Source organism: Plutella xylostella, chromosome 10, assembly GCF_932276165.1.
Source record: "Plutella xylostella chromosome 10, ilPluXylo3.1, whole genome shotgun sequence".
NCBI classification, from domain to species: domain Eukaryota; kingdom Metazoa; phylum Arthropoda; class Insecta; order Lepidoptera; family Plutellidae; genus Plutella; species Plutella xylostella.
In genome coordinates this window covers 1,167,305-1,183,329 of record NC_063990.1, presented here as the reverse complement: position 1 = coordinate 1,183,329, position 16,025 = coordinate 1,167,305, and the positions used below count along the sequence as shown (strand labels likewise).

Here is a 16,025-nt window from a genome sequence, read left to right as displayed (position 1 = left end):
ATAATACCTGCCTAATGTCCTCAACAACATTTCAATTTCAACATTAACTACATTTCAATTGTAACAATAATAGTATACTTACTTTTTTTTTTTTTGTATAATTTTACGCATGTTAGAATAAGTATTTTTAAGATAGAATAAGAATAATTCTTAAAACTGTTTAACTGTTAACGTCTAGATCTAGAACATTTATTTTTTATTATATATGTGCTTTCATACTTTGGTCTACAGGCCAGTACACAACTACTACATACATAATTATCTCATAATTTGTCTGTAAACCGTTTTGTTAGCCAAATAAATAAATAAATAAATAAATAAAAGTCATAACAATTGTTTATGGCAGTTGGCGTTTGGCTGTTTTTTCAATTTTCTTATTAATTATAAGGATAATCTAGATAAAAACAACTATTTACACTTGTTTGCAATTAGGAAGAAGAAGAAAAATATTCGTAGTCAAGCTAGGGAAGTTATTTATCGAGTTTATATACAATGTTTAGCGGAACATGAAGCTGGATACATTTTGTCGAATTAGGAGGATGTTTACGCTCGTACAGCGTCTATGGCGGGTATGTAACATTGTACAAACTTCGACCATTTACAACCCTAGACGGACTCATCCCATACATCGCCTACATTGTAAACAGGCCAATATTTTATTACTTTTGTGCGTGACTGTACTGTCATTCCCTCCTGTCATGTCATTGAGTACATGAAAAAATGTGGCAACGTAAGAAAATTCTACTAAGTTGGTAGAAAATTCATAATAATGTGGTGATATTTTTTAGGGAAATTTAAATTAGTTAAAATCGTTTACATTATGATTTATCCGACTCACCCGAATGGGTTACCACCGCTGGTAATAAAAATAATGCCTGGAATGTGAAATTAAAATAGTTTATTTATCTATTAGGTTCACATATATAATAATTGTAGTTTTACAATGTGTCCCACAAAACTGTTTATATAGAGTTTGTCTGTGGGATCGGAGTATCTTTATACAAAACAAATTACTTAAGTAGGTATTTTTGTACATAATTGGTACCTAGGTAGTATCACAACGAATAATAACTTTTATTCTGAGATTAACTTATATCAAGATAGGTTAAATAGATTTAGATAATATAGGCTCTTGTCGTATATCCTGAGGTAAACTATTAAGGAGGTTGCTGGTTTCCAGTAGTCCTCTCCGCTGCTTTTTCTAATTATTCATTTGCTTCGTATAATGGGATAAAACTTTGGTACCTATAGTAAATTATGTTAGATTTAGTTGTGTAAATGTTTACGTTTTCTCGAATACAATTTCGCCTCACCAGAAACTATCACGAATATTTAGACATATATGATCTAGGTATACAGATGACAAAAGAATACCGACACTTTCTCGTTTTCGTAAATTTCAAATATGTGCCAAGGGGGGGCTCTTTCTGTCTAAGGAGAAGAAAGAAGTTCTTCGTTCTTCTCCTTAGACAGAAAGAGCCCCCCCTTGGCCCTAATGGCATCAAGTTGTTATGTGTTCATAAGTAATAATTATTTATTAACAAAATGCTGTTGATTCTCCACGAAAATGTAAAAATAAAAATAAAATAAATTCGTAACGTAAAATTGTCAATGACGGAATTTCTTCTATAGACAGTAGCCACAAAAAAAACAAACGATAGATGGCGTGATTTGAAGATAAAGATACATTTTTTCGACACATAGACAGTAACAACAAAAAAAATACAGATTTAAAGAAAAGAAACACATACTTATACAAAACAACAAAGAAAAAAAAAGGATAGACATCAAAATAACTGGAAAAAATATAAGCCCCAATTTACTTGTGTGGGACAGGGAGTACCATAATATTTTTTTTGGGGTACTCCCCATCTATGCGAAATATTAGCTTTATATCTTTACCCGTTTCTGAGAAAAAGGGCGGTGACAGACAGTCAGTCAGACAGACGGACAACAAAGAGATCCTATAACGGTTGCTTTTTTTCTTTTGACGTTCGAAACCCTAAAATTAAGTAAAAATATTATGCTGCCAAAAAATGTACTTACTGGTATTGAAAAAGCGGTATATAAACAAATTATACCAGCAGAGGGTTCACCATTTAGCTGAATGTTACTTAGAAAACGGCCTTGAGTGGCGGTCAAGTTGGTCCCCGCCTGCGATACTTTCCATTAACATTGGGACTCGTTTTCATGTTTTTAGCGTACAGTCAGGTTTTTAGTTTTTTATAATTGTATTTTTTTATTTGTAACTTTTTAGTTGTTTTTATTTTACGAAATTTTACTGTAGGTAGGTACTTTTTTTTGTAGGTAGTTCATGATCATTTTTTATTTCAATAATTTTGGTGTTGTTATTTAAATACCTTCAATATGCATATTTTATTATCATACTGTACTGAAGGCTATGGAGGATGGTCATCAAGTGGACGTTGTCTATACTGACTATTCCAAAGCGTTCGACAAACTATCACATTTTCATTTGTTGCGTAAACTGGAAGCAGTCGGTATACATGGGGACCTACTACGTTGGCTCGAATCTTACCTAAGTAATAGATGTCAGGCTGTAGCTATAAATGGATTTACTTCTGCGTTTGTGCCAGTCCACTCTGGTGTACCCCAGGGCTCACATTTGGGTCCTCTGTTATTTAATATATTTGTTAACGATATATTATATTATTTACATCATTCAGATTGCTTGCTCTATGCAGATGACAAAAAGATATTTAAAATAATCAGGGAGCCTCAGGATTGTACCAATTTGCAGAGTGATCTCAATAATTTATGTGTCTTTTGCTCGGTGAACCATTTGTCTCTGAATGTCTCCAAATGCAATGTTATATCCTTTTCTCGCAAAACTAGCACCACGTTTACTACTTATTATCTCAATGGCCAAAATATACAAAGGGTAGATAGGGTTCGGGATTTGGGTGTTATTCTGGATGAGAAGATGTCTTTTGTTCCCCACATTGAGCATATAACCAACAAGGCTTATAGTATGCTGGGCTTTGTGCTCCGATCATGTAGGGACTTCAGAAATCCAGCAACTTACAAAATTTTATTTTTTGCATACGTAAGGAGTGTGCTGGAATTTGCCTCTGTTATTTGGAGTCCTCAGTATCACATCTATATTAATATGATTGAAAAAATTCAAAATAAATTTATTAAATATGTTAACTTTAGATTATGTGGTGATGAAAAATTTAAGCTCACTTCACTTCAAACTCGAAGAATGCACAGTGATATTATGTTCTTGCATAAGATTATTAACAATTTGTTGGATACACCTTTTCTATTGAGTAAGATTAACTTTAATTGTCCGGCTAAGTTAACTAGATCATGTTTAACGTTTTCAATACCAAATGCTAAAACGAATTATTCTCAGAATTCTTTTCTTATCAGAGCTAGTAAATTATGTAATAAAGTTTGTAAAGATTTAGATTTATTTATGCTATCAAGCAATGTTCTCAAAAATAGATTAAATAACTTACGTACTGACTGACATACCTTATTTAAAAATAGATAAAATAACTTACATACTGACTGACATACCTAATTTAAGTTATTCTTAATGTTTTTTTTGTATATCGGTAGGTTAATTAAAATTAAAATATACTTATATATATATATATGTTTTAAACTGTCTTAACTATCTAAGTTATATTATAAGTGGAAACTGTTTTTGGATAAAGTTATAATTTTCTGTCTAAATTTATTTTTTATATGTAACTGTTGGTTTTCCATAAATAAATAATAAATAAATAATAAATAAATAAATAAATTTTTGTAATGTGAAAATCAAGTCCTTTCATTTGATACCTTACACGGCAAAGTTGAATTATTATTTTTTCGATCATCACGTTATGTCCTCAAGAGGGCGCTATGTACATTTTAATGGAACGTCACATAGCCTATAGCCATCGCGCCATCAATACGCTTCTAACAATACCTCATACATCAAAATCTATCAAGCCGTTTAGGCTACAGGAGGGAACAAAGAAACAGACAAACATACATATGTATATACATACATACAATCAAAAAACATTACCCTCCTCCTTCGGCAGTAGGGTAAAAAGGAGTAAGACAGGGGGTCATTCTGAACTTTTGCTCTACGAGTTTTGGAAATTAACAAAAAAAAACCTTTTTCATAGAAACTTTGTTGGACATGTGACTTTTTACCATGGAAAACGAATATTTTTTTTCGCGAATTTGCAAATCTCATAGAACAAAAGTTGTTCAGAATGACCCCTTGAGTCATCCCCTTTTGGCTTAGTATAGCCCTTTTGCGACACTATGTATTTGCTTTGTCGTCGGGGTTCAGTTGGCTGGAGGATGCCCGAAACTTATTATCTACACTTTAATACTTTTAGTTACCTTTCTACAAGTAAATACCACATTTGTTTGAGAAAGCTAATCGGGTTCCGAGTATAGAGTAAAGTGGCACCCCTATTAATTTCTACTCTTTCCTGGTGCCTACCAGTGTAAGTAAGAATTATACTTACTTACCCTAAAAACACCCAAAATGTACTTGAACATAATTGTCAATAAAGTTGGCGAGTAAAAGTTTATCGACCCACTGTGCAAACTTACATGTGTGCGTGTCACTGCGTGTGCTGTGTGAAGAGCATTGAAAACCCAAAATTGGCGCGGCACGTCACCCTGTACGGGCCCTTAAGGGTAGTTTCAAATAAGCATTTTTTATTTTATTTTATAGGAGTATCGGACAGTACCGTCTGGCATATTGTAAAAGAGGGCTCTATAATGGAATATTTCTAACTCCTGGAAGAAACAGAACAGGCCGTCTATAAAGAGAAATTGATGATTTTACTATGTGTGGCCTTCGTCAACAAATCCGCATATATTTTATACAGTTGTAATAACGTTATCTCAGTTGCGCGCGACCCTCGCTAGCGAGCGCACGTATACAATCGGCTATCGAATTACTGTGCAGATTATTTTGCAACTACCCTCGTTTAAATACTCATGTGATAATAAGTGGAACTAATAAAAAAGCATCGGATACGGTGCTTTTAAGTGAAGACAGTGATGTGAGATCAGAGAATGAGCGTTCTGTGGAAAGAGAAATTGCTGGCGAAGATTTTGTGTGTGATAATTTAGACTTGGAGTCGAGAAGATTACCAGAGAAGAGAGGCCGACCTTATATGTCTAGCGAAGAAAGTAAAGATGAAGGTGAATTCACCACCGTGCAGAGACCAAAGAAGAAGAATAGGAAGGTAATAGAGAGTGAAAAATTAACCGCAAGAGAAGAATATGACCTAGAAGAAAGCTATGAAGTTTGTGTAACTTCTAGACAGATATTGCCTAAACAAATCGGTCTGGCTAAATTATTAAGAGCTGAACAGGTACAAAATATTTCAAGAATTAAATATAAAAACCCCTACAAGGTATTGATAAATTTTGATAGAAAAGAAGATGCAGAGAAATTAATAAACTGTGAGAAAATGAAAGAATTAGATTATCGGTGCCAATATACACATGATGTTAATTTAGTATATGGCACTGTAAAAGAGGTGGACCTAGATGTAGATGTTAAAGAATTAATGGAAGAATATAGATGTGACAGCGAGATAGTGTCTATCAAAAGACTAAAACGCATGAAAGATGGAGCCTGGATTGATAGCGAAACCGTACGTATTTGTTTTAGAGCTTCCACCTTACCCCCGTATGTAAAAGGATACGGGTGTACGTTTAAGGTGGAGTCTTATACATTCCCTGTCTCTCAATGCTCTGGCTGCTGGAGATATGGACATTCCATAAGAGTATGCCCATCCATGAGGACGCTGTGCCCTAAATGTGGAGACAACCACGTCAATTGTGAGACAAAAGATTATGTATGTATTAACTGCAAAGGACCCCACATGTCATTAGATAAATCGCGATGCCCTGTCTTTGCAAAAGAGAAAAAGATACGCAATTATGTCCCAAAATAATTTGACGTACAGAAAGGCGCTGGCGTTGTACTTAGAGGAAAACAAAGAGAAGGTGATGGAAGAGGAAGAGATCGTTATGGATGTTAGTCGAAATAACGTAACTTCGAACATTCCGTCTAGCCTAAACAGATCATATAGAGATGTATTGATTGAGCACGCTGTAGTCCATAGAGAAGAGTCATCTAAAGAAGAAAGCGAGACTGAAGTATCTAACTATCAAAACGATCACCAGGTACCTAAAAATAAAAAGTCGAAACAGAAGACCAAAACTAAGAAAAGCAAAAGTAAACCTGAATTTGAGCTCCAAAATAAACAAGATGATATTGCTGAAGATACTCAGAATGATAAATGCAAAAGTACAAACAGAGCGAAGCCAAAATTTAATATATCAATTTTTTTGAAAAAATGTAAAGATATCTTATTAGGTAAAAAGAGTTTGGAAGACAAAGTTTCTTTATTCTTTCAACTGATTGTAGAAGAAGTTATTTCTTTTGTAATGTATACTTTTAAAGACGGAGAAATATTCAAGAAGCTATTTAATATTTGTATCGATGTATAATACGGAACCAGAACAGGTGATCAATATAGTCCAGTGGAACGCACAGAGTCTTAGGTCCAAGTTAACAGATTTTGATGCACTACTACGCCAAGAAAAAACACACATAGCTATTATAAGCGAAACTTGGTTTGTACCTGAGTCTGCTATTCATGTAAGTGATTACAATATTTATAGAAATGATAGAGAAGATAGTTTTGGTGGTGTAGCCTTTATTATTCATAAATCAATTAAGTGTGTATTATGTCCTGTACATTTGGGTAATAGTGGTATTCAAGTTATTTGTATAAGATTGTTGAACTGTAATACTTTAAAAAATATAATCTCTGTATATTGTCCGTCATCTGTACGCACAGTTCAGTCAGATTGGGATCAATTGTTCTCTCTATTTTCGGAGAAGTCCATGATTGCTGGTGACTTCAATGCGCATCACTCTAACTGGTCGTATAAAACTGACTCAAGAGGCGGATATATACTAGATTCAACATTAGAATTCGGGTTCATGTCTTTGAATGACGGAAGTGCAACTAGAGTCAAATTAGTAAATGGGATATTACAGGAATCCTCCCCGGATATAACTTTTGTATCCACGGATATTGCCGCTAACTTTAACTGGATAGTTACTAGAGAATCGTTAGGTAGCGATCATCTTGTTATTAAAATTCATCTTAACTACCATAATAAAGTAGAATACCAGTGTAATCGTAATTATAAGAGGGCGGACTGGAGTTCGTACATTGAAACTCTACAAAATTCACTGACCGATCTCCCAACTATAATTAATAACATACAAGACGGATACGATCTTTTGATAAATAAAATTAATGACGCAGCCGATAAACACATTCCAGTTACTAAAGTATGCACGAATCCTAGCCGAAAGTTTAAACCCAAAGCTTACTGGAATGCTGACATTTCTAAACTGGTTGCAGAAAGACGTCTAGCTCTAGTAACATTTCGAAAAAACCCGACCCCGCAAAACCTATCTAATCTAGAGAAAAAAATATCTGATTCAAGGAAGGCAATACGACAGGCAAAATCTCTAAGTTGGCAAAATTTTTGTAGCGAAACTGATGAAACCACGTCTGTATCAGAGATGTGGCATAAAATGAGGTGGATGAAGGGATTTAAACAGACCAAATTGTATGTATCGCAGGAGAAAAAAGAAGACCTACTTTGTTCTTTAGCGCCCGACATTGTTCAACCAGAATCACCAATATTTTATTCGTCGAACGCATCATTAGAAAAAGATTTTACTCTACAAGAACTATGTAATTCTATTAGGAAGAAGAATAGAGATACCGCCCCTGGTGAAGATAACATTAGCTACTCTATGATAGTGAGACTACCTAGGCAAGGCAAAATATACTTGTTAAAACTTTATAATTTAATTTTACATACAGGCTATATTCCGACACAGTGGCGTAGTATTCATGTTATTCCAATACCTAAAGCAGGAAATACTCCAAATAGTGAGCCCAAACTTCGCCCGATATCCCTTATTTCCTGTGTATGTAAGATCTTCCACGATATGCTAGGCAAACGTATAGAATGGCTAGTAGAAAGAAATAATATTATATCGCCATATTCAACAGGTTTTCGAAAAGGCCAATCGTGCTTGGATTGTTTAGCGAGGATAGTTACACAAATTCAGATAGGATTTACTAAAAATATACCAACTATTGGCTGCTTCTTAGATATTGAAAACGCATATAATAATATCCTGGTCGAGCGGGCTGTGTGTACACTTGATGAACTGAAACTAGGCAGAACGATTTGTAACTATATTTACAATTTTCTAAGCGAGCGTTATTTGAAGATCAAAGGGGAAGGCAGAGAAGACAAACCTATTGTCAGATGGACTTGCAGAGGTATAGCTCAAGGAGACCCAATCTCACCTTTGATCTTTAATATCGTCACCCATAAAATTTGCAAACAAATTACTAATGTCTTTATTTGTCAATATGCAGATGATTTTGCCTTATACACTAGCTGTAATAATTTACAAGATGGAGCAGCCAGTATCCAAAGAGCACTTAATTTAATGATTGTTTTACTAGATGAATTAGGACTTCAGCTATCGCCATCTAAATCAAAATTTTGTATCTTCAGTAGAGGCAGAAGACGGCAACAGATAGAACTTAAAATTAAAGATGTGGTCATAACTTCTGTACAGACTATCAAATATCTAGGTATGTGGTTGGATTCTACACTGAGATGGGGAAAGCACATTAATGAATGCTGTGAAAAAATACTGAAATTTTTAAATCTTTTGAAAGTTTTGGCTGGCAGTGGTTGGGGAGTGCACCCTAAACACTTGAGAAGGTTGTACATTGCGCTTATTAGAAGTCGTATTGACTATGGGTGCTTTCTGTACGATTGCAGTGCCAACTGTCATACATACAAACTAGATAAAGCTCAGAATCAGGCATTAAGGGTAATCGGTGGATTTATTAGGAGCACACCAATTCACGCTATGGAAAGCGAAGTCAGTGTACCACCTTTACATGTAAGACGCCAATATCTTGCTTACAAGTTTTGCCTCAAAAGCCAATCATGGGAAAATAATTCAACGATTAAGTTATTAAGCAATTTAGAAGGTTTACTTGATAACAGATATTGGCTTAACAAAAAGAAGCCGTTATTAGTTACATCCTACAAAATAACTAAAACGGAGAACATTCATTCCTCATGGCCGTTAGAAATATTTTCCCTCGATACTTGGCTCTCAAGTATTGAAATTGAAGGTATTATTTGGCATAGTTTAGAAAATGTAGACAAACCAAAGTATTTTTATGAAAATAAGAAATTAAAAGATATGACTGTCATGGAAATTTATAAAAAAATTAATGGTTGGTACAAAATATTTACCGATGGGTCCAAACAGGATTGTGGTACCGGTGCTGCATACTATGATCACAATTTAGATATTGGCTACAAGCACAAAATAGTATCGAATGTATCCATAATGACAGCAGAGTTGGTGGCGATCTCAACAGCACTCTCTTATGCCTTGAATTTGCCAGCAGAGAAAATAGTTATCTTCTCTGACAGTAAAAGCGCTATACAACATATAGCTCGGTGCGCCTCTGGATGCAGAGGTGTATCTGTAGCATATGAAATTTTAAATAAGTTAAATAGTATTAATGTGTCTAACAGAAAAGTGAACATACAATGGGTCCCTTCCCACGTGGGAGTAAGAGATAACGAGAGAGCTGATGAGTTAGCCAGACTAGCGGCTGTCGATGGTGTAATATATAGTATCAAACCAAGCTACTTTGAGGCATTACCTACAATAAGGATGAAATGTTGGAATTTATGGAAAGAATATTTTGATGTTAAATCTAAAGACAAAGGCATTTGGTACAAAACTATACAAAGTGAACCCCTCAAAGTACCTTGGTTTGCAAGTATAAATATTAGTAGAGAAAATGTTATTGTTGCTCACAAACTGCGTTCCGGACACATGCCATTAAATAAATTTGGTTTTTTGATGAAGAAGACAGAATCCCCCAATTGTGATCGGTGTGGTGTGATTGAAGATGCCCAACATCTAGTAATGGAGTGTGTCCGGAACCAGGCCGACAGAGATGTATTATTTAAGTTACTTAATATTAATGTTTTAGATTTAGGAGCCATGCAATATATTCTCGCAAGCCCACAGTCGGAAAGTTGCAAGCTACTATTTAACTTTGTTAGATTTAGTTTAAGGTTAAGAAAAAGTGTAAGCTGATTTGTTTGTTATCTGTATTAGGGTATGATGGGACTGACATGCTTTCTATAGAAATCAAAGTCCCTAAATAAAATAGATTAAAAAAAAAAAAAAAAAAATAACGTTATCTAAATAAATATTTATTGGTTTCACTATTAGCCTTCATATTAACACCTTCTAGCTTGAATAATGAGCTTTTTTGTGGATGGTAAGTTTTTTTTAAATACAGAAATAGGGTAGGTAGTCACAGGCAAAATTTCAAGTATCAAAGTCTGTTTCGCTATATAGGGTTGCTACATGAAAGATAGCTGCGCCCTCATTTAATTTCAGGACTTTATAGTTTCACTGTAGTAAGTTAATAACTGTTGTGCCTAGCGAGATTATGTCGCTGAAGTTTCAGCGCCCGAGTTTGATGCCGGACGGGACAGATATTTGTTTAAACGCAGATAAATTTGCCACTTGAATTCTCATATGCTGGAATAATGGCAATGATTACAGGCCTTGCACTTAACTGAGCTCCTTGAAGTATGGGAGTGGCACGGCAGGGTATTTTTAGTATCAATTCAAGGCGACACGATACTTCTCTAATAGTTACTTCAAACATCTGCCACAGACGTAGCCAAAGTGGTGGACGCGCCCGTGCTGCACGTGAACGGCGACGACCCCGAGGCCGTGGCGCACGTGGCGCGCGTGGCCATCGAGTACCGCTGCCGGTTCCGCAAGGACGTGGTCGTGGACTTCGTCTGCTACCGCCGCTTCGGCCACAGCGAGGAGGACGAGCCCATGTTTACGCAGCCCTTCATGTACAAGAAGATTAGGAGCATGAGCACTAGTGAGTATTGTGTACGGGGTATACGGATTTGGAGCCCCCGGTTCGGCTCTAGTGTTTGCAACCGACACGCTAAGAAGACCGCGTAACGCGTATATTCCGTAAAAGTACACAGGTGAATTAAAAAAAAAACTCTGTTGGTATTTTGATCGCCTCAACATTATTTTCTATGATTACTACAGCCCAAAGATCGTAAACTTACGGTAAGTTGACGCGGTAGTGTTTGGATGAAGAAGGCTGAGAACAGAGTAGGTACCTACCTATAAGGCAGAAGTGGTATACTGTTGCACTGCTCTCCCCCTTTAGAGAAGCCTAGGTCAAGCAATGGACGAAAGTTATGTTGACTAAGGATAATGATAAAGCAGATTATCTATAATTAACATAACTCAATGTATTCTGTTGGTGTTCCTTAATAAATAAATAAAGTCAAGCTATAATTTGATAATTCCAGTTGACCAAATATACGCGAAGAAGCTGAAGGCAGAAGGCGTGATCACGGACGCAGACATAAAGAAGTGGGAGACTGAGTACCAGGACACCATGACGAAGCACTTCGAGATGAGCAAGAAGACGACGCAGCTCAGCATCATGGACTGGACCGACACGCCCTGGACCGGCTTCTTTGAGGCCACCGATCCGTCTAAGGTAACCCACATGAAACTAAGTTAAGGGACATCCCTTTGAACATTCGTAGGGCTCCTTTTAACGGAACTGTGGAACTGGTGTGCTCGTAAGGAAGATATAAATCCGCCAAACCTGGCGATGACAACTTATCTGTGTAGCTAACCAAATAACTCACCACGTAGAAAAACCCTAGATCAGTTCTAGTGCACACATAAAATTGTCCATCGCACAATTTTGTCCTTACAGACACTGGTATAAAATTAGATATCGGTCTTCTCATAGCTACCCTGTGTGTCCACGACAGATCCAACCGACGGGCGTGAGCGAGCAGACCATCGCGCGGATTTCGAAGCACTTCTGCCAGATCCCCGACGCCTCAGAGTTCCTGGTGCACAAGGGCATCGTAAGGATGCTGGCCAATAGAGAGAAAATGGTACGTTCTGTATGTAGTTTGTAGGTGGGTACATATATAATATATAACGCAACAACGCATTCACACTACGTTTTACACGCTATTCTGCTTCTATGTACCTAATCGGTCCAGCGGGCAGGTGGGCGTTTCCACTCGAGACATATTTGCCTGTTCGTGGTCTCCACTCGAGAACTAAGTAGTCTACTACAACGGTAGGTATTCGATTCTCCCGAAGACCGTCTACGTCGTTTGGAGCTATGTAGGTACCTAGCTATAATTTTCTGATTAATTAGGTAGAGTTAGGTAGTTCATATTAGCCGCGTACACACCGACCGCACGCCTGATCCAATGTTCGATCTGTATGGACGTGTGGGCCTGCTCTAGTTGACAACCATACAGACTGCTGGATATTTGATCCAGCAGAATAACCGTCAGGCCCGGTTCAGTGCGACGCGTATGACGGTAAAATGTATGAAACCTTACAGCGCGTTCAGAGCGACGCGGAGAGACGAACGCTAAACCTCATCCGCGTGCGGACGAACGGTCCGCGTCGCACTGAACCGGGCCTCAGTATCCACAATTCCATATCTCGATACACACAGGCAGGTAGAAGCACTTGCTTATAGTTGGTTGTTCCACGTGGCTACAGGTGCAAGACGGCGTAGCGGACTGGGCGATGGGCGAGGCGCTGGCGTACGGCTCGCTGCTGCGGGACCGCATCCACATCCGCTTCACCGGGGAGGACGTAGAGCGAGGCACAATGGCTCACAGGTTACTGAATGCTTAGTGCCGTCGATTATGAATGAATGAATTTCATGTAGCTCTGATATTTATGACTCAATTTCACTACTTAGGCTAAAACTTAGACAAGTGGCTGAAATCTGATGACGAATTTTGCATAGCGCGTTACAAAAACCTTATCACGGCGACTTGTTACTCAATGCGTGATAGACCTTTGTCACTGCCACTTTCCAGTCCCAGAGATATCACTCTACATGACGAAAAATGAAGTTTCACATTGCTGCTGGGCCGATTGCACGACAGCTCTCGTTCGTTTTTCGTCAGTATAAAGCCACCCTCCTATGCGGTTGTTGCAGACACCACGTGTACCACCACCAGGGCGTGGACGGCGCCACGCTGCGGGTGCTGGACTCGCTGTACCCGGACCAGGCCCCCTACAACATACACAACAGCGCGCTCAGCGAGTTCGGTAACTATTTACGGCGAGTGCGATTGGGACCAGTCAAATGAATATAGAAAATACTTACACAAGAGTGATTCTTCCATCACTTTATTTAGATTAATTTAACTAAGTCCAATTGTAGTAGAGTTCAGGGTTCAGGCAACCTTTCTGCATGCCTATTGCGTACATTACGGTTACGGTCCACCACACAGGGAGGTATGTAACTACCTATCCTCAGCGGGACACCTGCACAGGCCGTTATACACGTGCACTGGTAGACCCTATACATACCATAAAATGCATGACCTCCATAATTCTCCCTTAACTTCCCACTCTTTAGGAACCCTCGGCTTCGAAGTGGGCTACTCTTACTCCAGCCCTTACGTGTTGACCTTCTGGGAGGCGCAATACGGGGACTTCGCTGACACGGCCCAGCCCGTCTTCGACACGTTCCTGAGCAACGCGCAGAGCAAGTGGGTGGTGCAGTCGGGCATCGTGGTGCAACTTCCGCACGGGCTGGACGGAGCTGTGAGTTGGCCAATAGCTGTGCAGGGTGGGATTTAATAGCCAATGGGAACGTCACTGATAATATTCAATTTTGAACTCTAGAGGCTGCTTGTGATAATACCTGCCACCACTCTTTACAATCTTGACTTCCCTGCCTGGCCCATTTCCTTCTTGATTGAGCGCTGCCATGTCTATCTCGGTCAGAGTCTACGTTTTCCGCTCACGATACGCCATGTCAGTGCTTCCTTAGTCCCCTAAGTCTTCAGTATAAGACCGTGTCTCCAGTGGGCAGACTGTTAGCGGCGTGATTCTGATATAGTCAGCGCGCGTAACGCTGCGAACTGCGTACTAAACAAGCAGACTATGGACACTCCATTTCAAATATATGGAAGAGCTTACTAAATCGATACGCCGCAAACTCAGTCGGTCGCTGACGGTTTGCCTGCTGGGGACACGGCCTAAGATCGATTCGATCCCAGTCATAGAATCCTAGTTTATTGGTCCTGTCCAATATCCACTGTGTCCAGGGTCCAGAACACTCGTCGGCGCGCGTGGAGCGGTACCTGCAGCAGGCTGATGATGACGAAGACGCGGTGCCCGACCTGGACGACCCCGACCTCGTGTGTGAGTCCACTTGTTAAGGGTACACTCCTAGCTAATATGCACCCCTGGTGTGTGTGAAAGAAGTCTCCCAGAGTGACGTGTCGGCTGTGCCTTATGTACGCCTGCAGCCCCCTACTCGGAAGCCCGTAATTGGTAATCTCACCATGGGCACCCATGGGGTAACACCTAGTAGTTATGTTGTTGACCGAGTGTTTGCCACCGACACGCCAAGGAGAAGAAGACTGTTCCCAATGATACCTCTCTCCTTCCTTCTATTAATCCCAGCATGACTTTTTAAAACATCCGCACTGTTTCCTGCTTGAGTAAAGCTTCGAACACACTCACCTACTTTTATCCATCCTAGATCCTTTCCTACCTATTCTAACACCTTACTGCCCCGCGACAGTGAACCAACTCCGCGACTGCAACTGGATCGTGGCGAATGTGACGACGCCGGCCAACTACTTCCACCTGATCCGGCGGCAGATGGCCATGCCGTTCCGCAAGCCGCTCATCCTCATGACGCCCAAGGTCGGCCTCAAGCACCCCTACTACCGCTCGCCGTTCAAGGACTTCACTTTCGGCAACGAGTTTCAGAGGTAAGGCACTGCTGATGCAATATAGGTACTTAGTTAAGTACCTAGTTTTTTAACCTAATATATAGTTTAAACGCATGTATGGACTTCGAGATGCAGGTAAAGGGACAAAGGAACGGGGAAAATACATATCTAGTCCCTTGATCAAACGTGCCATTAACCTTGTAGGATAGTGAGATTGATATTTTGGAAATTTAAAAACCGCAACACTAACCTGCAAACATGACTATAGGCTTGAGCCCGGGATGACCTTTTATTTAATTCTGGCAGTTCCCTCTACTTATACCAAATCTGCTCTGCAACTCCTTCATCTATACCGCTTTTCACCCAATAACTTCTTCCCAGAGTGATCCCCGAAAGCGGGCCCGCGTCTAAAAACCCTTCGGGCGTGAAGAAGCTGATATTCTGCAGCGGCAAGATCGCCATCACCATCTCGGAGCTGCTGCAGGAGAAGAAGCTAGAAGAATGTATCGCTATGTGCCGCCTCGAGCAGCTCTACCCGTTCCCCTACGACCTAGTCACGAAGGAGTGCTGCAAGTATCCGGAAGCCAAGGTGAGTTGGCAAGAGGTAGTGAGAGTATTACTGTGAAATCCAAAGGTGAATTTGTATAGTGCTGCAGCAGTGCAATATACAGGGCACGTGGTCTCAGTTTTCGGGAGCATGTCATTTACACCCTGTATATTATGTAACCTCATGTGAGATTCATCGAAATTTTCATTTCACTCCTTGAACTACAAGTAGCTCTAAATCGCATGGAAAGTTTTCAAAGATACAGGTTATCTTTCAAAAATTTCCAAGCGCTTGAGGTTGAGGGAGCTCCGAATCGTTTTCCGAATTACTCTTCTCCGATAGCACGATTCGTCGAAATCACTGTTCGTCGACGGTTTGTTCATCGAAAAAATCCTTCTCCGATAGCACGGTTCGTCGAAAGCACTGTTTGACGATGGTTGCTTTGCCGAAGAAATCGTTCGCCGATTGAAAGATTCGTCGAAAGCATTGTTCGACGATGGTTGCTTTGCCGAAGAAATCATTCGCCGATAGAGAGATTCGTCGA

General features: G+C 39.3%; 1 protein-coding gene across 4 annotated transcripts in view; it reads left to right on the top strand.

The window, feature by feature from the left end:
* The window catches only part of LOC105382932 (2-oxoglutarate dehydrogenase complex component E1), a 29,276-nt gene that overhangs the window by 9,556 nt on the left and 3,695 nt on the right, over positions 1-16,025 (top strand). For all 4 annotated transcript variants that reach the window (XM_011552918.3, XM_038117851.2, XM_038117852.2 and 1 more), the window contains 9 exons: positions 10,830-11,048; positions 11,497-11,690; positions 11,974-12,102; positions 12,731-12,852; positions 13,179-13,291; positions 13,605-13,792; positions 14,299-14,395; positions 14,781-14,973; positions 15,316-15,523. In XM_011552918.3, coding sequence (XP_011551220.1) covers positions 10,830-11,048; positions 11,497-11,690; positions 11,974-12,102; positions 12,731-12,852; positions 13,179-13,291; positions 13,605-13,792; positions 14,299-14,395; positions 14,781-14,973; positions 15,316-15,523 — 1,463 coding nt within the window. The remainder of the gene's footprint in view (positions 1-10,829; positions 11,049-11,496; positions 11,691-11,973; positions 12,103-12,730; positions 12,853-13,178; positions 13,292-13,604; positions 13,793-14,298; positions 14,396-14,780; positions 14,974-15,315; positions 15,524-16,025) is intronic.